The 23,349-nt window shown below is 49.3% G+C and overlaps 1 protein-coding gene across 3 annotated transcripts in view; it reads left to right on the forward strand.

Moving 5' to 3' along the window:
- The first annotated feature begins 13 nt into the window (after window positions 1-13).
- Window positions 14-23,349, forward strand: part of KCNJ3 (potassium voltage-gated channel subfamily J member 3) — a 29,134-nt gene continuing 5,798 nt past the window's right edge. Inside the window, exons 1-3 of one of the 3 annotated variants that reach the window (XM_026038174.1) lie at window positions 14-697; window positions 4,160-4,376; window positions 6,881-6,896. In XM_026038174.1, coding sequence (XP_025893959.1) covers window positions 20-697; window positions 4,160-4,376; window positions 6,881-6,888 — 903 coding nt within the window. In that variant the 5' untranslated portion in view covers window positions 14-19 and the 3' untranslated portion in view covers window positions 6,889-6,896. Of the gene's footprint in view, window positions 698-4,159; window positions 4,377-4,524; window positions 4,688-6,880; window positions 6,897-23,349 lie in introns of those variants that run through there. The other 2 variants (XM_026038173.1, XM_026038172.1) reach the window with 2 other exon arrangements.

Here is a 23,349-nt window from a genome sequence, read left to right on the forward strand (position 1 = left end):
GCCCGGCCCTGCGCCGAGCATGTCGGCGCTGCGGCGGAAGCTGGGCGACGAGTACCAGGTGGTGAGCACGTCGGCGAGCGGCGCGGGGCTGCCCCCGCCGCGGGCGGCGCCGCGCGGCAAGCGGCAGCGCTTCGTGGACAAGAACGGGCGCTGCAACGTGCAGCACGGCAACCTGGGCGGCGAGACGAGCCGCTACCTGTCCGACCTCTTCACCACGCTCGTGGACCTCAAGTGGCGCTGGAACCTCTTCATCTTCATCCTCACCTACACCGTGGCCTGGCTCTTCATGGCCTCCATGTGGTGGGTCATCGCCTACATGCGCGGCGACCTCAACAAGGCGCACGACGACAGCTACACGCCCTGCGTGGCCAACGTCTACAACTTCCCCTCCGCCTTCCTCTTCTTCATCGAGACCGAGGCCACCATCGGCTACGGCTACCGCTACATCACGGACAAGTGCCCCGAGGGCATCATCCTCTTCCTCTTCCAGTCCATCCTGGGCTCCATCGTGGACGCCTTCCTCATCGGCTGCATGTTCATCAAGATGTCGCAGCCCAAGAAGCGCGCCGAGACGCTCATGTTCAGCGAGCACGCCGCCATCTCCATGCGCGACGGCAAGCTCACGCTCATGTTCCGCGTGGGCAACCTGCGCAACAGCCACATGGTGTCCGCGCAGATCCGCTGCAAGCTGCTCAAGGTGAGCGCCCTGCCCCGCCGCCCGCGCGCACCCCGGGGCGCCTGCCGTGGCTCCCCCTCTCCCTCCTCTCCCTCCTCTCCCTCCTCTCCCTCCTCTCCCTCCTCTCCCTCCTCTCCCTCCTCATGCAGGTCCCTGGACTTGAGCCTTGGTGCCCTTAGTTTGTGGCCCCATGGGCAGTCCTCATATGTATATGTGCATATATATATATATGCATATGCACATATAGATATGCACATATAGATTTCTTCCCTGTAATGTAAATATATGCATATGCATATATATGCACTTACATATATGCACTTACATATATGCACTTACATATATGCACTTACATATATGCACTTACATATATGCACTTATATATACCTATGTGCATATATATGTATACATATATGCACATGTACCCTTTGCATATATATATATAATGTATACATACACATGTATCCGTGTGTCTATATATGCACACATATGGATATTTATATAACTATACATAGAATGAATGTGAGATTTCTTCTCTATAATGCAGTGTACATAYATACACGTAGGGATGTGTGTCTATTTGTATATACATATATTTATATGAATGACTGCTAGATTTCTTCCCTGTAATGTAAATATATGTGTGTGTATATAAATATCCAAATAGATGCACATACACACACGTGTGTGTGTGTRTATATGTATATGTATATATAAAATGAATACTAGATTTTTCTCTTACAGTGCCCATGCTTTTTGCTGTGAATTCCTGGTGTKTGAGGGGAGGAAAGCCCTTGCGGTTTCCAGTGTATTTGGGTGCTTTCAGGCACCCTGGAGGGCCGGCGGGCAGAACTTTCTTTATTTTGATGCGCARACTCCACGGGTAGCCGAAGGGCACCATATACATTTAAAAATAGCACAGAGCGATGCCTGTGTCCGAGGAAAAGTGCGTGTTTATGGGATGCCATGTTCCCAGTGTGCTCAGTGGGAGCGGGATGTGTCTGGAGTGGCGCTGAAATTGGCGATCCCGATGGGCGCCGGGCTGGGCGATCCCGATGGGCGCCGGGCTGGGTGATCCCGATGGGCGCCGGGCTGGGCGATCCCGATGGACACACGGCCGGGCGATCCTGGTGGTTGCCAGGCTGGGCGATCCCGATGGGAGCGCAGCCGGGTGATCCCGGTGGACACACGGCCGGGCGATCCCAATGGACACACGGCCGGGTGATCCCAGTGGTTGCCGGGCCGGGCGATCCTGATGGACACACGGCCGGSYGATCCCGATGGACGCACGGACGTGCCCGGCGCCCGAGGGATCCGTGTGCCGGCGGGATCACGGGACATCTGCAGCGGGGCCCCAGCGAGCCCTGTCCTCATCCCTGGGGAGCTCCGGGAGGAYTGCAGGAGCCGGAGGTCAAAATGAGTTCCCGAACCGCAGCGTGACACCGAGCGGCTCTGCCAGAGGGTCACGCCGCCCCCCCTGCCGTGAAGGCGACSTGTTGTCCACCGTCCCAAAGCTGCGGAGCGAGTAGGGATCAATGCATAATGATGGGAATAAACGTGGAGGGAGAAGTACGGGACTAGAATCTGTCCCTCCCCTGGATACTGTCACTAACTGAAATGCTTGGGTTTTTTTTTCCCCCTTCTAAGCTCAAATTTTTCTCAGGGGGGAGATAATACAGGGCTTCAAAACTTACATGTTAATGCAGAAATTTCCAGTTTTAATGATCATTTTTTTCAGATGAATTTCCAAGATTGTGAAAAACTCCCATGAAACTCAGAAGTCCTGTATTTCCCTCCCAACCTTAAATCGAGTCCAAAGGGTCATGCAAGGTTGCTTGCTTTCCACAAACGTATGGGCTTAAATAGCAAAGCAGTAAATAATATGAATTCTTGCCCCTTGGCTTGGACCGAATGGTGGCTTTAACTCAGGTGCAGCTGTAAAATAATATTTGGTTTGCCTGTAACATTTTAACTCTCCATTTAACTCGAATTCCCGCACAGTAAAAGCAGTCACGCTTCATGCTGTGGCTCCATAGCAGACTAATGCAATACACGGATTTATGGCAGCTGTAAAATCGGAGGTTTTTGCGCCTGGTTTTTGCACCGGCCYGAGCTGCAGCGTGGCCTGGGCACAGGGGGTGTCCCCTGGGCATAGACACCATCGCCATAACCTAACCAGACCCRTAGATATTTATATAATACACTAGATTATATACTGTATGTATTATGCTATACATGTTATTATGTATAGTGTCTATATTATTTTTATGTTAGCCCTTCCTTCTCATGGCTCTTAGCTGCGCTCCCTACGTGCTGTATCCCGTGCCTGTTCCGTGGATTTCTGCCCGCCGCCCTGTGCGCAGCCCTGTTTCCCAGCGCCCTCGTGGGTGCGCTTGGGGCAGGGTCTCGGAGCCGTCCCTGGGTCTGGCTTTGCAGGAATCCACCTTTGGGCRCTCATGTTGGCAGCAGGAGGGCACCTCGGCGGCAGCGCCGAGATCCTCTGCTTTTCCCCACGAGGAGATAAGGGCGTTTTTCCCAGCTGCAGCTCCAGGGCCAGTGTTTGCCCGGATTAGAATTTCCTCCAAATCCTACAAGTGCGCAGCAGAATTTTTAAAACAGGAACGGGATCGGAGGCGAGGCGCGTTTGCCGCCCGCTGCCCCGCTCGCCTTTGCCGCGGGTCTGCTGCGGAGGAGAGGACGGTGCAGGCTCMTTTCCAGCATCGGGCTTGCTTACATGTGACAAATGCAACAGCTCATAAACCACCTTTATTTTGTTTTTCCTTCTCTGTCCAGCTAGCAGACAGTTCTGCAATACCGTAGCTGCCGGGAAGGGCTGCAATGCTCTATTCACAACACGGAGAGGGGGAATGCAAGGCCAGGACGGGCGCGGGCGGAGGGAGCTGCTTTGCCCGCGGTGGTTGTGGCTCCTGTTACAGCCCTGCACATGGGCCCTCATTTTCTCATTTTCCATTGCCGTTAGCGGCTGCTAGCCTGCTTGGCACAACTGTGCCATGCCGGAGCTCCTTGCTGGCGTGCTCTCCGCCCCTGGATGTGGCTGCAAGCCCTGGCCCAAGGAACGGGCGCTCCGAGGCCGTCGTGTCACAACGTGTCTTGTCAAGTGTCGGTGGATCTGGCTAGCGAGGGGCTCGGGGTTGCGTGTGGAGCCCCTGCTTGGGGACTGGCTTCAGCCTGGTCCCCAGAGAGGCATTGCTCTGCCGTGCCGCGCGGGGCACCTGCGTCCGTGTACACCCATGTACATCCATGTACATCCATGTACATCCTTACACATCCAGACACATCCAGACACATCCACACGGTGCTAGAGGGGCAGCTTGGGGTTTGCCCCGGCTCGCTGATGACAATGACGATGATGATGGTGATGRTGATGGTGATGATGATGGTGATGGTGAGGATGCGAAATGCCGCCGCGGGAGGGCCGAGCAGGCGGTGATCTCTGTCCTTGCGTCTCGCCTGCCCCTGCAGTCCCGCCAGACGCCCGAGGGCGAGTTCCTGCCGCTCGACCAGCTGGAGCTGGACGTGGGCTTCAGCACGGGCGCCGACCAGCTCTTCCTGGTGTCGCCGCTCACCATCTGCCACGTGATAGACGCCAAGAGCCCCTTCTACGACCTGTCCCAGCGCAGCATGCAGACCGAGCAGTTTGAGATCGTCGTCATCCTCGAGGGCATCGTGGAGACCACTGGTGAGTGGAGGAAAAGCCGAGCAAACGCTTGCCCCAAAAATGTGATAGTTGGAACTGATTTTTTAACCTAAATCATCCCACCGTATTCCCCATTCCTGTACTTGTGTCCCCACGTTTCTGTTCCCTCTGCTCTTTCCTCGTGGAGCAGGCAATCTCCTAGAAGCCAGCACTGCGATATTTCAATGCATCCAGCTGATACCCAGTGAGGCTGCTGGCAGCAGAGTTGCATTGTTGGTGCTTTTCAAGAAAAAGTCTTACTGATGTTAGCATAATTTGCTTGCGTAATGATCTGGGGGCTGGCACACAGACCAGAGGACTCCAGTGCTTTTTAACACATAAGTAAATATAAGACAATATAAAATATGAATGATGGAGGAAAAGCAGTTTTGCAAATAACCCGTTGGAATTTTAAAACAAATTACATAAAAATAAAAAGCATGTTTACATCTTTTCAAATGTATTTTTATAATATTTCAGGCTTGGACATTGCAAGTAGAGCAAAAAAAAAATTGGAAGTATTTTGTGGATGTGTCAGTCCTGGCTGGGCAAAGTTTGCCAGCGTTGTCCCCTGCTGATGGGGTGCAGCATCACGGGCAGCCTTGCACGTGGGCCGCCTGCCTGGGCGGGGGGAAACATAAAGCAAATGCAACTGCAGAGGCAGCCCCTCCACCTGGGGAGTTCTGAACACGAAGTCAGGCTGACTCACATTCCATAGAAACAGGCACCATTTAAAGCAAATCTGATGTGCCCCATTGATACCKGATGCTGCTCAAACCGGCGCTCTTGTATTTGTGGAAATAATGCCTTGCAGAAATCTCCCACCTAAGCTGCCTTAATTTATGGTTTGCTTCTAATCGCCCACAGCCATCCCAGAGCAGCAGCAATAATTTGACGGGGATTCCTGCAGCATTATAGAATAATTTGCAGCTGGCACTCCTGGATCTTTCTGTGGGGAAAGCCTGTAGGAGGCTTGGTCTGTTGTGTGYGTTTTATTATTTATTTTTTATTCTCAGTGTAAAACAGCGTTAGCTGCTCTTGCTGCACAGTGTGAATGATGTGGGGTGTGTAATGAAAGTTCTGAATGTTTGCTGGCTTGGAAAGAGCAATAAAAGAGTGGACAAGGAAGAACTTGCGGGCGTTTGGAGGCCAGGCTGCCCTGCTCTGTCGGGCTCAGAGCCTGGTTTTTAGCGTGTCTCTGTGAAAGTCAGCGAGCAGGTCACCAGTTCCAAAAGGCTGGCTTTGCAAACTAATTCCTATTGCGTGTGGCTGTGGCAGGAGCTCCGGTGATGCCCGTGTGTCTCGCAGGAGCCCAGCGAGTCCTGATTAATCTGCATATAGTTCAGAGCAGCCGGGCTGCTAATGAATATGTAGACTGCTGGGAAGTAGGTTGGAGGAAGATTAAATACACTGCAGTTGATTTGCAAATGCACCYGGGTTGGAGCTGCGCGTGGTGGAAGTTTGGGCTGAATCCGGCGCAAGTCGGACCGGTGAGTTCATTATTTGGTGCGTGAGGCCGGGCAGACGGTTAAATCCCTTGCAGACAAATGGGGCTTCTGTGCTGCAGCTGCCAGCTCAACAGATCTGGAGCTCAGCAGATCTGGAGCGTCACGGATTTGCAGAATGGCCTTTGTGCTTTTATTGGCGTTATCAGCTCCTGTGCAGAACTGACTTGCTGGGCAAGACAGGAACAGCCCCGATTGTTGTTATTAAATAGTAATAGTGGWGTCCGTGGCGCTGCGGGCTTGGGCACGAGGTCCCCACGTGCGGTCGCAGAGCTGAGCGCTGCTGCTGGAATCTGCTGCATTTCCCCGGGCGAGGACAGCGGCAGCCTTTGCAGAGCAAGGCCCTCCTTGGCGGTGCTTTCCCGTGGCGGGAGGAAAGCAGCCCATTCCCGGCGGCCTCGCTCCTGCTCGGCCCTCCCAGCAGCTCCCAGCAGCTGCTCTGCGTGCGGAGGAGTCATCAGGAAACGTCTCCTGGCATTTATTCGGAAACATCCGAAAGGGAATTGGATTTTAACGTTCATAARGCTGTGCTTCAGTGTGAGGGGACAGCGAAGGCGGGTGAAGTCGTGTCGTTACCCAGCCTTGGCGTTTGGTTTCTTTCCTAAGGCAAGAGGTGCGTGGAAGTCAGATGCAATGATGCCCGTTGYGTGTCCCGGCTCCCGTGGCCGTCCCGCGGCGGGCAGTGCCCGGAACCCGCTCGTTCCAGCTTAAAGTTGCCCTCGGGTTTAATGCTCTGGTTTAAAACAGTTCATTTCGCTCCGGTATCTGCCTTCCTRAGTGGCAAAATCCGTGCTCAGCAGAGCTGTAGTTTTACTCCTAAATTTCATCCGGAGTTACATGGGCTCTTTCGCTTCCGCTCCGTGCCTGTTGACGCGGCGACGCCAAGGAGCTGTCTGGAATAACTCGGCTGCTGAACTTCGACATGAACAGCCTCCTAATAACGGCAATTTTCTGAAGTGGCTGTCGTCTTTTCTTTTTTTTATATATAAAATTGACTTGAAGAACATTGATACCATGGAGATAAATCGCTTCTCAAGCCCTGGAAATGCAGCACAAAGGAACTGCACGCTTTGCTTTTTGTTGTGAGGTTCCCGCGACCTGCTGCAGGTGAGCGGCTCCTCCTGGGTCCTGCTGCGCTCCCACCATCAGCATCTCTTCTGGCAACCTAGGTCAGCTTATTTAATAGAAAAAACCCTTGGTGTTCATCAGTTCCTCAACTTCATGGGTTTAAATGGATGCCTAGCACTTTCTGCTTGGGCTCGGGGAGAGCTTTTCAGGTATCTTATTGAGCTCAGGTCCTCACCATCCTTTGTAAAGACCTGAGATCCCCACGGGCACAAGCTGCGTCTCGCCAGGGTCTGCTGGTGCCAAAGTTCAGAATCACACAGCAAACAGAAATGTAACAATAATAATATTTATGTTGTGACATGCTCTAAGCATTGCTTTTTTTTCTGTTTGTATTGAAATGACAGCTATAGCCTGCAGGCTAATAAAGAATGAGGAAGAAACGCAAGGAAAGATAAATACAGAGCTGGTCCTACCCAGCAAAGAAGAGATCATTGAAGTCACTGACAGGTCAGGGGGGTTGAGTCAGATTTCTTAAAAATGCTTTGTGTTTTCAAATGCTTCATCTCTTGTTTTTTTTTTATATATATATATATATACACACACACACACATATCTGTATGTATATATACATATATATGTCTTATATACATATGAGATATGTAATGAGATAGCATTTGGAAGGTGTATCTTGTCAATACTCATTATAYAATATTTATATATTTTAAAATTTCTATATATAGCACAATGTAAGGGTGGATAACTGGAATGATTCTTTTTGCTCTGCCATTTTTCATGTTACYGTCATAAACACGTTTTTCTTGATCGTTTTCAAGGCAGAGGCCTGTGCATCGTCAAGCTCTTGCTCCGGCACATACCGTGCTGCTGGCTTCCTATGGGGGAGGAAGGAGGACATGCAGGTTTGGAGCCCTTTCGTGCAATAGGGGAGGAAAGGAACCAGGCACGGATTTCCATGACACGCTGTTTTTCAAATGTTTGGAAAGAGCTGCAGGAGAAGGGGCGGCCCAGCTGGCACATGATGCCGAGCTCTCTCCTGACCGTTTTCTCCGGGAACTTGTGAACTTCTCAGTGTGCTTCCCAGTGTCACGGTGCAATAAGGATACCAAATGTGCTGCCCTCTGATCAAGGCCAGGCTGTGAACATCTTATACATTATAAAAAGTATTAAAATGCTTTATTAGAGTATTCCTGACCTAAAAAAAGCCTTTAATTTATTATGATAGGGATTTGGGAGTCCTAACAGGCACTGGCTTTTGAGGGAGTTCTGTCTTCCAGCAGAGCATTGGAGCCATTCTGGGTTTTCTTTAGCGGWTTTCTTCTTCCTTTGACTTTATTTTTTTTTTTTTGTTTGTTTGAATCTGTTAATTTGTGATGTACAGCATCACTAAGTGCTTAGAGTAAAGATATACAGTAAATTTCGTTTTCACCATCTGCAGGAACGCTAGGCTTTTTTCTTTGAGAACTCTAATGAGTTGGTTAAGCAGGATCTTCTTGCCTTTAAATCCCACTTGTCTGATTAAAATCACCATTTCTAGCACCTTCTCTCATTAAATCATATAAAATGGATTTTAATAGATGCCTCCCAACTTGATTAAATTAATCAACTGCCTCGTCACCGAAACTTTAATTTCTTGCAAGATAAACATTTCTTTATGCTTTCCTTCCCCTCGTTAATCACAGCTCTTTGGTGGTTTAGGTGGCCGCGGGTGGTTTATTTTTCAGGTTTCTGTGCCCGGGAGCGCGTGAGCGTGGCAGGAGGGAGGCGGCTGCCCCGCAGACCTTTCCCAAGGCGACGAGGCTGCATCGTTGCCGCCTTCGTGGCTCCTTCGTGGTCTCCACGTGACCCCCCACGGGAGAACATCGTGATCCAGCCGCCAGCTCTTAGTTCCTTCCTTCCCTAGCGGCACCGTGTCCCTTTCCATCCAGTCATTCCTTTCAGCAGACAGAAGCAAAATATCTCAGAAAACAGATTTTTTATTTTTTTTTTAATGGCCATCTGCTCGGCTCCCTCCTGCCTTTGCTTCCTTCAGCCTGGCATTAATGCACTGGGATGCGCTGGGCGGGATGCCCTTGGGAGGAGCCGGAGCTCTGGAATAGCGGCACGTGCGGCGCCCCGTGGAGATGCCCGCCAGCCCTGGCACCGGCACTGCCGGAGGGGCAGCGGCCGTGCCCGCTGCATTTGTGTGGCTTTTAACTCAATTTCGTTGAAAACCCACAAATGGGGAATGCTCGCGGATCAGGGAGAGCAGGGCAGCGGGATTCCCGGGTTCCTGAGCCAGTGGGATAGGGCACTTCCATGCAGCCTTGCCCATTTCTTCAGCCGGTTCCATGTCCTGCGCGGGTGCTGATTGGGGCCCCGGAACGATGGAAGCATGGAAATTCTTGGGTTTTTTCCTAGAAGTATTAGCAACTGCTCAATATTGGCATTAGATTTTGATTGATTTTTCTGGAATGTCAGTTAAAGATGGGAAAAAAAATGTACTTCAGCAGCTGAAATGTTGCTTTCCAAAATTCCGACTCCCTCTGGTTCGTCAGGGTAGGTAATTGCTAATCACTTGGGATTTTTTTATATATATATTCAGCCCCTACATTATAGGATAACGTATAATTTTGAAGCACGCTCAAAGCATTGATTTTCCAGAATTATACGTTGTCCTGGATTCCCATTATCGTGATGGAGAATCTCAAGTGCCACTCTTGGCTCTGGCACAGCGAAATGTCCCAGTGTTGGGAATAGAATAGATCCTGACTCCTGTCCTGGCTTCCCCTTAGGGGTGCGTGTCCCCTTGGCGTTGCAGAGCACCCTGCAGCTTGCTGGCAAGCTGCTGAAACTGCTCAAAATGAGAGCCATTAATAAGAACCTGCAAAGTGTGGGAAACCTCGCAGGAAGGCGGCGCGACTCCATTCTCTACATCCATTAAGTGTTGTTCTGAAAACCTTTAAGCATCATTTCCTGGAAAAAGGAATGAAACGGCCTGCCATGGCTTTTAATTAAATAAACAGCAAATGGAACCAAAGACACATTCCAGCGTTTTCACTGTTTTTAAAAGCATGGATAATTTGAATTATGAAAATGCGGAGCTCCATGGAGGGGCTTCTCTGGGAAGCAGGTACATGTGAGTCATTCCAAGACGAGACAACTTGGGCGAACAAAGAACTGGAACGCAGATCTGAGCACTAATGCGATTTAGGTAATTACAAGGACTATGTAAACATGGGGCTTTTTTTTCTATTATTTTTTCCTCACGCATCSGCTTCAAGGTCACTCAGCTTTAAAGGAACCCTAGCAGCAGTGTAGCTGCTCCTGATTAAGCCCTGAGCAACCAGCCGAACAGGTATTTGCAACAAGTGGGATTCAGGGAAGCTGGAGAGTTTGGCRGATTTAACCTGTGTGTTTGAACCCGGAGCAGACAGAGAATGTGTGTGGTGAACGTGTGCTCCTATATTCATTACAGTTCAGAGTGTTTCTCTGCAGTTTTCTTTGGTTTTCAGACAGAAATGTAGATCTGTGTCTATGAAAAAGTCTGCATGGCAGTGGTGAAATGAATGAAGATAAAATCATGGAAATTAAGGGCTTTATTTTCCCGTGGGTGACTTCCACTTTGGTGGATGCCATTCAGCATCAACTGTGACTTTTATGAGCATTGAATGGTGCTTTAGTGATAGTAAAAAGATGAAGTTCTGTGCAAACAGARCTCCGAGGAGGGGCCCGGATTGACGGGCTGAATTGCACTGCCCAGGCTGCGTGTGTCCGGCTGCCCTTTCTCCTTGGGGCTCTTTTGGCATCGGCGGGAGAAGAGCGGCCGGAGCAGCGCTTTGAACACCATGGTCTGCACGAGGTTTTTCCCTTGGCTTCCCTGCACGAGGTTTTCCCTTGGCTTCCCTGCTCGAGCTTCCCGTGTGCGCGCGGGACCGCGGCGACGGGGGGTCACGGCGAGCCGCGGCTTTGCAGCGCGCGTGCTCCTGCTGCCTGGCAGCGTGCCCCGCTCCCGAAGCAGCGCTGTGCTCATGCACGGGCTGCACGCGCGGGAGAGTTCGCTCCTGGGCCAGGAATCAGCACGGGAGGGACGAGCGCAGCGAGCTCGCCGAGTGACACGGGTGATGATCTGGGCAACGCGGGAGCACCAGAACTTGATCCCTGCTGTAAATCCGTGCAGCGCCCGCAGGAAACCACCCGTATCCAGCAGGAAGAACGCCAGTGCCCGCTCCTGGGTGATGTGCGGGATTTGGGGAGCAGAGGCAGCGTTGCTGGGAGGATGGGGAAGCCTCTCCGCGTTATCCCTGCAGCGAGCGGGAAGGCAGCAGGTCAGATGTCTAAATACAGCAGCAAGCAGCTCCTCCTGCGTTCGTAAAGCAGCAAGGAAGCGCCGCGGCGGTCAAATTGCCCTGTTTCCTATTGTTTATCAGCTAATAAGCGCAAATTGGAGGGCTTGATTTTATTCCTATCACCTTATCATCATCACTGCCCCTCCTGCTGAGTCGTATAAATGATTCAGTGATTTTCATAGCTCTGGGTAGGAAGGAGCTGTGGCTGAAAGAGCCTCCTCATGGGAGTCATGAGAATAGCTGTGCATCTGTAGGCAGATTGGCTTGAAGAGCTGTTCCGCTCATACATATATTTGAATTGCATCAAAATCCGGCTGTGAACCATGAGGAATTTGAGGGTAATTTATTTGTCCTGACTCGGAGTTTGGGCTCTGCAGAAGATTATTGATTATTATGATTATTAMCAATAAGGTTATTGAAGAATGGCTTGAGCAAAGCAGGAGAATGCTTGTGCGGGGCTGACTCGATCTTAKCTTAATTCAGGCTGGGTTTTATGTGCTGCTGCAGGCTGACGGACTGGCTGTGCCCTTCTCATATTCTGCACAGCCCTTATTCCCATGGCTTTTGCTCTGGGATCACAGGGGCTTCCAGTGCAGTGCCAGAGAGAACCAGCTACCCCAGGGCTGGAGCCACCGTGCTGGAGCTGCCTGGGTCAGGCGTTTCCCAGGATTTCTTTAATAACTTTATTGCCTAACGCTTTGCTTAAGTGAGCTCCTCAGGAGTGACATGTGCTGCTAATGGTCCAGCTGGAGCCCATTTGGGCTGAGTTGCCGTTTCTTTTGAAGATCTCTCTAGATGTCACTTTTCTGTAGAAGCCTCTAAACCACAGGCAGCTCCGTGTCCTCCGTGGTTTCCTTTGGGAAAGATCCCGCCGTTGGAAGCGGCGATGCCGGGGAGGCTCCTTGGCACGTGGTGGGAGGACAGGGCCTGCTCATGTCCACTCGGCTTCTGGCTGGCGGCAGCAGCTCCTGGTCCGCTGGGAGCTGCAGCATCCGCACGGAAACGGCTCCGGCCTCTGGAAAGTCGCTCGCAATTCTCCTGATTTTGGTATTTGTGCAGCAAGTCTATTCCTGCTCCCGAGAGCTGCCCGTTTTCTAGTGCACTCCATCTTTCTCAGCTGCTTTTCTCCCATTTGTTAGCGTTATTTGAAAATTAAGTTTAGAATTTTAATTTTGCTGGATGCTGTATTTTTTTTTCYTTCCTAGTCAAAAGGCCCATTTCTCTGCCTTGGGAGGAAATTAAGTTGATTTGACCTGATTTGCTCTGACAAATCCGGTTATGCCCTTGCTCGCAACCTTGCTATCTCCTGGCTGCTGAAAACGGTGTGGTTATTTTGCACGGGGCTTTTTGTTTGTGGTGAGCGGTTATCCTGGCTGGGCTGTCATTAYGCGCCTCCTTCCTCCTCCTGCTTTCCCAACCCGGATCCCGCCCTCGTCCTGCCCTGCTCCCTGGCATCTCGTGCTGCAGCCGGATCTCCTGCTCCTCGGGACAAGTTTGGTGAGACCCGGCCAGGCTGGAGGCTGCTTTTTATTCACCCTTTTCTCCCCACTCCTCAGTGAGGATTTCTTTGCCYGGTTCTCATTTTGCTGATGGTTTCCCTAGAGCAGCGTTGGGTTTTGGGGCACTGGAAACCTGTGTGATTGTGCTCGCAATGAGGATGAGGATGTTGCCCTCCATTAAAGGTGGCCATCTCCCCAGATTCATTACTCTGAAGTTCTGTAATTCCTAAAGAATTCATGGARTTGGGAAGACTGAATGCTGGGCGGTGGCCCTCCATCTTCTGAGGGGTTTTTCTTGCTATAAAATCTTCTCACTTAGGTAAAGAAGCCGTTTGCTCCTTGCCCAGGAGCGCAGCTCTGGAGACACGCRTTGCCGGCGTGCTCGTGGCTGCAGCAATCCACATCCTTAGCCGTCCTTGGAAACARGCTCCAACTATTTTTATCCGGCTCCGCAGTGAGCGGTTAGAAGCGCGCGGCTCCCTCGCGAGGAGCTTTAAGTTAGATGTGGTTGAGACTTTCCTTGCAGTGAAACCCTGGCGTGGCGACTACACTGGTTAGTACAAGAGCTGGCACAAAAGTGCCAGCAAAGAAAAGGGACGGGATGGGTTCCTCCGTTTCACGTATTCCGGGTGCAGCAGCCCTGGGTGCAGGTGCAGCGTTGTCCCGTTGGAGTGACCTAGCAGTGCTTCAGATGTAGGATGGGAGATTCCTTACGCAGCCCCGGAGGGCACCCTGTAGGGTCTTGGTGGGGAAAAATAGATTAAAATACAATGTATAATAACTTGTGTACCAGCAAGCTTTTATGTCTGGCCAAACTGCAGAGGAGAGAAAAACAAGGCAAGAAAGCACATTCCTGAAACCGCGTAATAAGAGGCTCTAGCCCAATAATCACTATCATGAATTTTGGTTGACAGTGATAATAAGTTATTATTGTGGGTTGCAGCATGCAGGAAGCTTTTTSCCGTGCTTTGCCTGCTCTTTGTTGTTTTACAGCATTCTGTGCTCTTTCAAAATAGCCTTTCTCGCCACAGTGGGAATATAGGGAGCAAGGCCAGTATTTAGGGTGAGACAGGTGGCAGGTTYTGGTGTGGCACAGAGTGTGTTGGAGGAGGTCTCCAGACCCCAGAGATYGCAGTAGAATAACTGCGTTATTTTACTAATAACAATGAGCACAAACTGAGCTTGTTTTGGTTTTTGAGGCCAGGATGGGTCACTCAGGCCTTAGATGCAGCAGTGGGGAAAGGGCGGCYGGGTGAAGCCAAGGTTGGCTTTTCTGGAAGAGTGGCAAAAAGATGTTTTAACACAGCCTCCCCTATAGCATAATTCAACTAATTTAATGAAGACATCTCCCAACGTACTGCTGTCTTGCCTGAAAGATCCAGSGAGGCAATCTGCGTGTGTATCGTAATCCGGATTTTAAAATATAAGTATAAAATACAATAAAATGTTCAAACCCATATCCCATTGCCCATTTTCTGCTGTAATCAGAGTTGAAATTAATGTACGGAGCTGCCCAGCTGTAAGAAGAACATACTTCTCTTGGAGAGAATAGGGCCTAAAAGTGAGAGGGAAGATCTGTATAGCCTCATATATATATATATATATATATGTGTGTGTGTGTGTGTATGTGTATATATATAGCCTCATATATATATATGAGGCTATATATATACACATACACACACACACACACACACACACACACACACACACATATATATATAGCCTGTTGTGCTATAGTGGTGAATATTTTAATGTTGGAAATAATGAGGATGGATGATGGTGCTCAGAAAAACTCTTTTGCAATATATAACCTGTAAAAAATAGGACTAACCTAGCATGAGTTTACAATTTGCTGCTGTGATATAAGGAGCAATTTTGTGCTTTTCATGAAAATGAGTCCTTTGTCACAAAAATTGTGTCTTTTAGGTTGAGATTGCAGTTATTTTGGTATACTTAGCAGCCTTAACTGGGTCATTCATAGAATTTCTCTGACGGCGTTTGACAAAGCGGAGGGTTTCCCTCTGCTCTGTAGGACATGCAAARGCAGAAGCTTTGCGGGAGCTTTGGGGACAACGGCATCGCTGYCACCTGCTCAGTTGTGCGCGCAGATGTGACGAATGCAGCGGTTTCYCTGCTTTAATGCACCGTGTTGTTCCTCGACGGGAAGCCACTGCTGCCCCTTCCTCTGGGAGACTCTTTTGGGGTGGTCGTGCCTGGGAAACGGCTCCGACCTTTCTGATGCCCTTCCAAGACTTCCACCAAAGCACCCTTCTTGCGCTGGTGGCGTTTCGGAAGCGCTGGGTTTGTCACCTTGGCCCGTGCGTCGCTGCATCTGCATCGGGCAGGAGCGCCGGGGCTGCTGCAGCGCTGCAGCAATGCAGCATGCATGCACAGCAGCCGGTTCAGCTGCCCTGCTCCTTTGCCCTTCATAAAATCATCCCACACAGAGCAGGAGCAGCTGGCACAGGCTCTGCCGGGATTTGCTGCTTTTTGCTTTTTTTTTTTTTATTTTGCACAATCTGCAGAATGCTGGCGAGCGAGTGCAAATTTAGATCAAGGCTGTGTTGAATAAATGAACTTAACATAAATGGAACAATTAAAAGGCAATTATGTGACAATCAAATTATAGAATATTCATTTTCTGCCGTGACGTGAAGTAGGAATAGTAAAGAAATTAAATCTAGGAATGGAAATGAAATGAAAGTTTTTAACAAAATGAATGAATCACTGCTCATGAAAATAGGATGTGCASTATTGTGTTGCAACCGTGCACCTCTTACGACTGGTTTGAAAGCGTTTGCAATTAGTCTGCCAAGTTGGCACATCAAATTTGCRTTGACGTTTTACATTGTTTTTCCCAATGCTTATACCTGTTTTTTTTCAATGCAGCCCAGTAAGAGCCTGTCAAAAAAGGCAATCTATTTTAGCATAGTTTGCTTAGTACAGCTTTAGAGGAGATATGTAATTGTCTTGTTTTTAACTCCGTTATCTGATTTGGGAATGTCTGGATATCTCTCCCAGCGCTCAGCGCTGTTTGTTGCTGCTGAAGATCAGTGGCAGAGCAATGTGGTACTTGAAAATGTGAATGCAAATCAAGTCCTGGGACGCATGATCGAGTGGAGGTCTATTAACATTTATAGTGGTTTCGTGTTTACAAGAGTGAGTTTGTTATAAAGATGAGGAAAATCAAATTCAGCAGGATTAAGAAAACATAATAAAGTGAATGTTTTAGGCTAGTGTGTGCCACTGAATATGTTATTACAGAGCCGAACCATTTACTCCTATTTTAAAAACACTCAGTAAGGATGGTTATTGGGCTTAATTGTTACCCCTGCACTGGTATTTTGTATCCTGCATCACATATGCGGTATTTGATGTATAAGTTACCCTTACCTGGAGATTTTCTCTTTGTTTTGATTGTTTGCTGTGAAAAAGCCTCCAGAATTAACATTTCTGGGCTGTTTTCTGCTCAAGCTACCCTCGCCARGGGCCGTTTCCAGAGCAGCCCTATGGACCCTCCTGCAAGGAGATGGGAAGCTCCGGTGCTGCSGCTGGCGTCTCCCTGCAGTTATCTGTAATKATCTGTGCTGGTGGTGGTGCTCGCTGTGCCTGAGCTCCGCAAGGACGAGGCTGGGTGCTCCACGCCGGGCGGTGGATGGCGTTTGGCCGCCAGCGCGGCACAGCAAGACGAGCGTTCCTGTCCTTGCCCGCGGTGTGGGAGGTGTCGGAGGAGGCATCTCCCGTGCCCTGCTGTGCTGAGTGTGAGTCCTGCCAAGAAAGGGAGCTTCCGACCTGGCCTGCAGGCCTGGCGCGTGACGGGCGCAGGAGCTGCTCCTGTTCTTAAAACCCATCAGCTTCGGCTCAAAAACAACAGCAAAAAAACAACAAAACAACTGTTTGCTCTGGAGGGCTCGTTCATTCTGCTTTAGGAAGTCCGGATTGATTCCTCAAGTCCGGAGGGAGGGCACGTGCCAGGGAAGCAGGCAATGTGCGTGTGCATGTGCTCTGCAAAACATTTTTGCAGCCTTATCTAAATGGAGAATTCATGCCTGGCTGAGAGCAGAGCCCCTTGGTGATACTTAAACATTATTAAGCTTTATGTTCTTCACATATATAAATGTTACCTGGCCTTTCATTTTACGATTTAGTATGTGGCATTCTTCACTTTTTGCATAGCTGCATATGGTRGAGCGATGAGTTTTGCTGTCCTCCCTCACACCTTTGTATTTAGGAGCCKGTTTTCACGGGGAGGTATGAAAACTATGCATATAATTTACAGAATTCATGTAAATCATTCTACAGTGCTTAAATAATGCTGCTGAAAGGATTGTAAAGTGTGGYTCCAACCTTTTGGGGGATGGTATTTTTTCATATCTTGGGATTTTTTCTGCAGAAGCAAGGCGTGCTTCCTCTATATGAATCATGCTCTAAAGATAATATTTTGCATATTGTATTAATCAAAGCCTATGCCATTATTTTGGCATAGCTACTTATTTTCTCTCCTTAGTGCATATTTCAAAATAACAGCAAAGATTGTGTCTCCTGTAATAAATATGTAAGTGGAAAAGGAAGAGCATCGTAAGCACTTAGGTAGGTCTTATTTCAAAAGAACTGATATGTCGCTGGGGATGACCTTCCCASTTTCCTCCCCAGCATGTTGTTTCCGACAAATTATTGATAATGTTGTCAGTATTTGTTGTTGTAAGTGGCCCATTGATCCCTCTTGAGCGTTTTCGAGCATTCCCGGCCTCCTGCCTCGGGCGGATGGAGCCCGGGAAGGGGAGCCCGGCTGTCTGCTCCGTGGTGCCTGCCACCTCCTCCCAGGGGCTGCCTTTGGGCCGAGTATTCTTCATTTAGAGAGCTGCCCAGTACGTTTTTTTGCTGAATATTTTCACTCAGAACCTTAAATTYTTTTTTWAAAAAAATTATTATTTATCTCAAAGCTTTTTTGGTTTGATCTGGGATACTTTTCCGGAGGCTTCCTAGAGGAATGCACATGGGTACCGGCAGGCCAAGACAATATTGCACGATTGCCAGTTTCCCATGAGGATGTCTTGCCATTTGACAAGTAAAAACAGCCTTTATGGCCAAGCTCTCACTGCCTGGCATGGTTGTGCTGAGGTGTGTGGGGCTGGTCCAGCCCAAACTCCTCGTTATTGGGCAAAAGGCACGTTCAAAAGGCTCTTGCAGCTCCGCTGTGCCGGGCGCAGCTTGCAGCAGGTCAGCGGTGGGGACAGCTCTGCGCCCCGGCGCGGGAAGCTGCTGAATTCCTGTCTTACATTGGCAGAACGGCTTAACACGCCGTTTTATCCGTGCAGTCATGGCAATCACCGCGTAGGAACGCTCTGTGCTTTTGAACAAGAGACTTGGCTGGCACGTAAGCCTGACTTGGGGCTCTCGAGTCTCCTCTTTGCTGCTTTTGCTCTTCCAAGGGCTCCCAGCTTCCAACGAGGAGCGTGCACAAGTGCGGCTCGTCAGCACTGCCCATTTTGGGCAGAAACCCGGCAGTTTGGGGCAAAGAGGAGGTGCCTTATTGCGTGTTTGCTCCCAAGTGTCGCTGCTGAGCAGAGGGACTCGCAGCTCTGCAGATCCTGAGCGTGTTCCTCGTGCAGCAGCTCCACAAATCACAGAGCTGGTTGTGCAGCAAGCTCGAGCTTCTGCTTTGAGCAGCGCGGTGTAAAGCCGAATCCCGGTCCAGGTACTAACCCAAAAAACAGAGATTTCCTGACTCCAGCAGGGTCCCTGGCTGCTGCTCAGCTGCCTTTGTGCCTTTCCCCACTGTTTTTGGGTGCCGTTCTTTGCACTGGGACATGTACATGCCACTGACTGCCCTTCTTTACAGTGCATGTCCATTCAGGTTCTGTGCTTTGCATTATTTATACATTTGCAGGCAGTTAATTTGTAAGGCTGGAGTTCTTCATGCTTGGTCTTTGCCTAGAGGAAAAGATATTTTGGCAAGTTGGGAGTGATAAAAAGCTTGCATTTTGTTGGTTATGTGTTCATGGTACACGAGCGCCCATTCACTGATGGGAATGGACAGGATTTTTAATAGGYATAGGAATAAACAGGGCAAAAGAGGTAGAATTAGAGATATAAAAGGGCAGAAACGCTCTTGCAGTTTGCAAGTCTTGCAATTGGGAATCAGCCATGGAATTTGCAGAAAGATTCAAATTCAAAAAAAAAAGGGAAGTCAAATGATTTTCTTGTTGGACAATGTCAGGAAAAGTCTTGATTCAGCACACTCCTGAATATTGTTCTGAATATTGTTTGCACAGGAACTATTATTCATCRTGTTTGGTAAAACCTATTGCTGCTCCGAACAGTTTTTTTTTTTTTAAATCTAAGTATCGTGGCACTAGTTTTAATGACACAGTATTTGAGGACGTGAGAAGAAGTTGAGCTGCTGAAATTATTTTTATTTTTATAATAAAATATTTAACTTGTAACAATCTTGCTCAGTTTTTGCTTTCAGGCCTCATTTTGCTCCTGCTGCCCGATTTTCAGCACGGGACTTTAAGCAATACATTCTTCAGCCCATAAAGCTCTCTCGCAGGCAGACAAGGCTTTTCCCAGTCCTTTTCCTGGTCCTTTCCGCAGCCTGGCAGTGACCATGGTCCGATTTCATTGCTCACATGCCACCAGGCTCAATCATTACCACAAATAYACTGGGTAACTCCAGAAATTCATTAGCAAAAGCAAAATTCGTGCTTTGCTCCTGCAAAGCGGTTAACACAGCCAAGCTTTTCTTTGCATCGAGCGCCTGGACTTAATGCTTAAATAGCTATATGTGCACTTGGGCACTGAATAGCCAGACGTGGTTAACGTGCGTGCAGGAATGCCACACTAATGCGGATATGTCAAACCCAGTTTGAAAGTTTAGCATCTGTGGCTGGCTGCAGCTTCTGCGAGTCTTTATCATTTCACACAAAAGCAGATTGCAAAGAATACTCCAGGAGAGAATGGAAATAAACCTCCAGCAGCAGGAGGAATTTCAGCACCGCTGGTAGGGCTAATGCGGGAGGAAAACCCAGCAGCTGGGGGAGCAGAGAGTGGTTTTGAAGGGGAGCCCACGTTGCATCTCTGATAATGTCATGCTGATAACAACGGGCTGAACCGGCTGAAATCCCACAGCCATTGCTGTATTAACTTAAAGTCAGTTATTTCACCTTTCTGTTTTTCCCAGGAATAAGCACTGGGGAAAGGAGAAGAAGGAAAGAAAAAAGGTGCTGTGCATTAAATATCAGTTTGGGGGGATATAACCTCCCTCGAGAAGGGGAGCGAGCGATGCCGGGCCAGCTCGGTGGTAAGACTTTCCTGAGGAAGGAGCAGCCCGTTCAGCCAGAAGTCCTGGCATCTTCAAAAAGAAAAAACAAAGGAAAAACAGATAACGTATGCGTTAGCTAAGCGGAGGATGCAGGAGCCTATTTACGCACTGGGGAGGCGGAGGAGTCGTGGTGGTAAGTGGTTAAGGGGTTTCCAGTGTCGCCCGCAGCCCCGTGCTTGCCTGGCCTGGCGAGGAAGGGGACGTGGGGCTCCCGCAGCGGGTACAGTGAGAGCGAGCAGGAACTGGACAGCGTGTGGAGGCGAAGCTGGCCGGGCTGGGAATGCTTGTGGCTGTAGGAGGTAAGCTGTTAGGAAGCAGCTTGCTCTTGCATTCACATTTATTTGTTGCTCCAGTATGTCACTGCTGTSGCGAAGCAGGCTCTCGTTGCACAAGTGCTGCTGCCGGTGGTGTCGCTTGGACACATCTCTCTTAAGGGCTTTGCTGGAAACGCAGCCTCTTCTGGCCTCCCCTCTTTCCAAATGAGACCATATTTTTTCCAAGAAAAGCCTAAATACCTGTGTTGCTTAGTAAAAAAGCTTTATTAAGGCAGTGTGTTTTGTGATAAACAAAACAAATCAGAAGCACAGGAACAGCTTTTTCTTGACATCTGAGACAGCGACGCTTTCTAAGGATCATGTTCAGAGTTAAAGCAGGAGCGCTGCCTGCAATCCGCCTCTGTGCTGGTGGCTGCAGCTCCCCGTGCCCGCGGCGTCGCTGCTGCTGCGTTCGGGACCCAGAGCCCCAGGGCAGAGCCGCACGTCTGCACGGGTCTGGGTGCCCACAACAACCGAAAACTGGGGAAGACCCATATTTGTCGTATCTTAAAAGTTTAAAAATACAGAAATGCGGCTTTTATTATGAGCAACTATAGCTTAAAGAAGTATCCRTGATTGTAAGTTTGTGGTGTTTGGCTAGGTCATTCTGTGTCCTGGGATTCCTCATTTATATATCTGTCCCTATTTCTCCTGGAGTTAAATACTTAAAATGAGTTTTTAAAGTGTAACTGTGCCTGCTTGAGCAGGAAGGTTGGACTAGATGGACCTCTCTAGAGGTCCCTTCCAAACCCCCCATTCTGTGATTCTGTGATTCTATGTGTAACTGCCACTTAAAGCTTCCATCTCTACCATACAACATATGTTATTGCTCTATCYGTCTCTAGCTTTTTCAGCAAATTACATAATTCATCCCATGAGAGTTGTTCTTAATGAATCCAAATTCAGCAATTAGTTGCTCTTCGGGATTTTTCCTCCTGCAAGCGCTATATATATTTACCTGAATTCCCTTTGTGAAACAATATGCTGAGGATGCATGACCAGGGTTGGTTTCCTCGCTTTTTCATATGGCAGCTGGCAAAGAGTGGGGCTGGACGAAGGCCCACGTGTGTTTGATGTATTTTTTAGGAGTTTCTGGAGCGCTTGCAGCATGTGCAGCAGCGCGGTGGGAGCCCTGGTGTGGGGATTTTGGGATATTGCAGGACCAGGGGACCTGCAGGGCAGTGGGACCTTGGGCGTTGCTCCAATTCCAGGCTCCACCCGAGTATGAGGAAGGACTCGGATGATGCCCGAGGTCCCTGCCCTCCTCAGCCCTCCCGTGTCTCTGATCTTTGGCTCGCTGTATTAAAGATTGGTTCTGCAAAAGCTGTGCTTAGATTTGTGTTCACAGCAGCAGCCAGGAAATGCCCCAAAACGCTATGGAGAAGCTGCACTTAGTTATTAATTGGTTGTGTTGTAAGCTAATGTAACTGGGGTTCAAGAGAGCTTCTCAGTTGATAACCTACAATCAACCAGAAGAGAAAACTGAGCTAGGAACAGACCTTAGAGACTTTCTCGCTAAATATAGATATTCTTCCAAACTACCCTCCAGTATTCTATTAATTATTTATCCTTTTTTTCCCTTTTTATTTTTTAGCGTGACACTTCACATTTATCAGATGAAATATCTAAGAGGCCACAGATTGTACTGCTAAGCATATTCCTCGTGTTTCGTTGTAGCTTGTTTCGCCTTTCTCATTATACTGCAGATGCTTAAATCCACCCTGTATGCAGTAATGGGGATGAGATTTCCCACAGTGGAACATTGCTGACTTAATGTTGCATGATGAAATAGCACAGATTTATATTTAATATTTCTTTTCAAGCAGGCAGCTCAGTGCAAGTCTTCTCTGCTTGTGGCAGTTTCTCACAGCAAAGCAGTCAAACCGAGGCAGGTTTTTAAAGCTGCAGGAAGTTTATATAATGCTTTATACTCGGTATACCCTAATGCTTTATACCCTATGAAACACAAATGGGATTTATTCCTGGAAGGCCCCCGAGTTTAGAGCGTGCCCAACACGCGTTCCTGTGGATGTGGCTGCATCCGAGCTGCGCAGGGAGGTGTCGTGGGGCCTTGGTGGCACTTGGTAGTGTGAATATATGAGGTCTGTGCAAACCCATTGCCAGCGCGTAGGTGGAAACTGCTGGGCTGAGGCCGGGCAGCTCGGTGCACGCACGGGGCAGGTTTGCGATGCAGGCACTGCCGCAGTGTGCACGGCAGTGAGCCCGAGCCACGCTGCCGGCGTCAGCCCATCTGCAGAGCTCGCTGGAATTAGAGCCCCTTTCCGCAAGAGGTTCCTAATTGCGAGTAAATGCCTCATTAGCGCCGCGCAGATCAATCTGAGAGCATCAGTAAACACAAACAAAATAATTAATGACTTGCAGGTAGGGTGATGCGTTATTCTGCTGTTGCAGTTGCTTCGTGGGAGGGAGGAGGTGGCACCCGCTGGGGTGGCGGGAACACGGACRCCCATCGTGAGCCCTGCCTGGGTGCTGGCGCCTGCGGAGCCCCATCTTTTGCAAATGGGGTAGAGAGATACCCTGGAGAACACTTGGGCATTTCCACACGGGGCTCTTGCTGGAAGCCAAAACTTTGCAGGTGTCACTGACTGTGTCTTAGGAAGGGATTTAAATTACCARTTTATTCATCGTATGTCAGATGGATTTTGGTGTGCAAAGCCAGAGTGGTGCCCCTCGAGCCGCTGTCCCTCCGTGCAAGAAGGTGCGGGAAGCGTCGCCTTCCCTGGAGCGYGGGAGGAGCGGGATGGAGCGCGGGCGCCCAGCGGCCTCCGCACAAATGGGAGTTATTTTGATCCAGCTCTTAAAGAGTTGTCTCCACACGAGCACCCACGCTATTACGATTCTGAATATATTAGGTGTAATGTTGCCGCATAAATCTGTGGAACCTGGGAACAATGGCATT

The sequence above is a fragment of the Nothoprocta perdicaria genome, unplaced genomic scaffold (assembly GCF_003342845.1).
Source record: "Nothoprocta perdicaria isolate Ctin4 unplaced genomic scaffold, notPer1 scaffold_203, whole genome shotgun sequence".
Classification (NCBI taxonomy): Eukaryota; Metazoa; Chordata; class Aves; order Tinamiformes; family Tinamidae; genus Nothoprocta; species Nothoprocta perdicaria.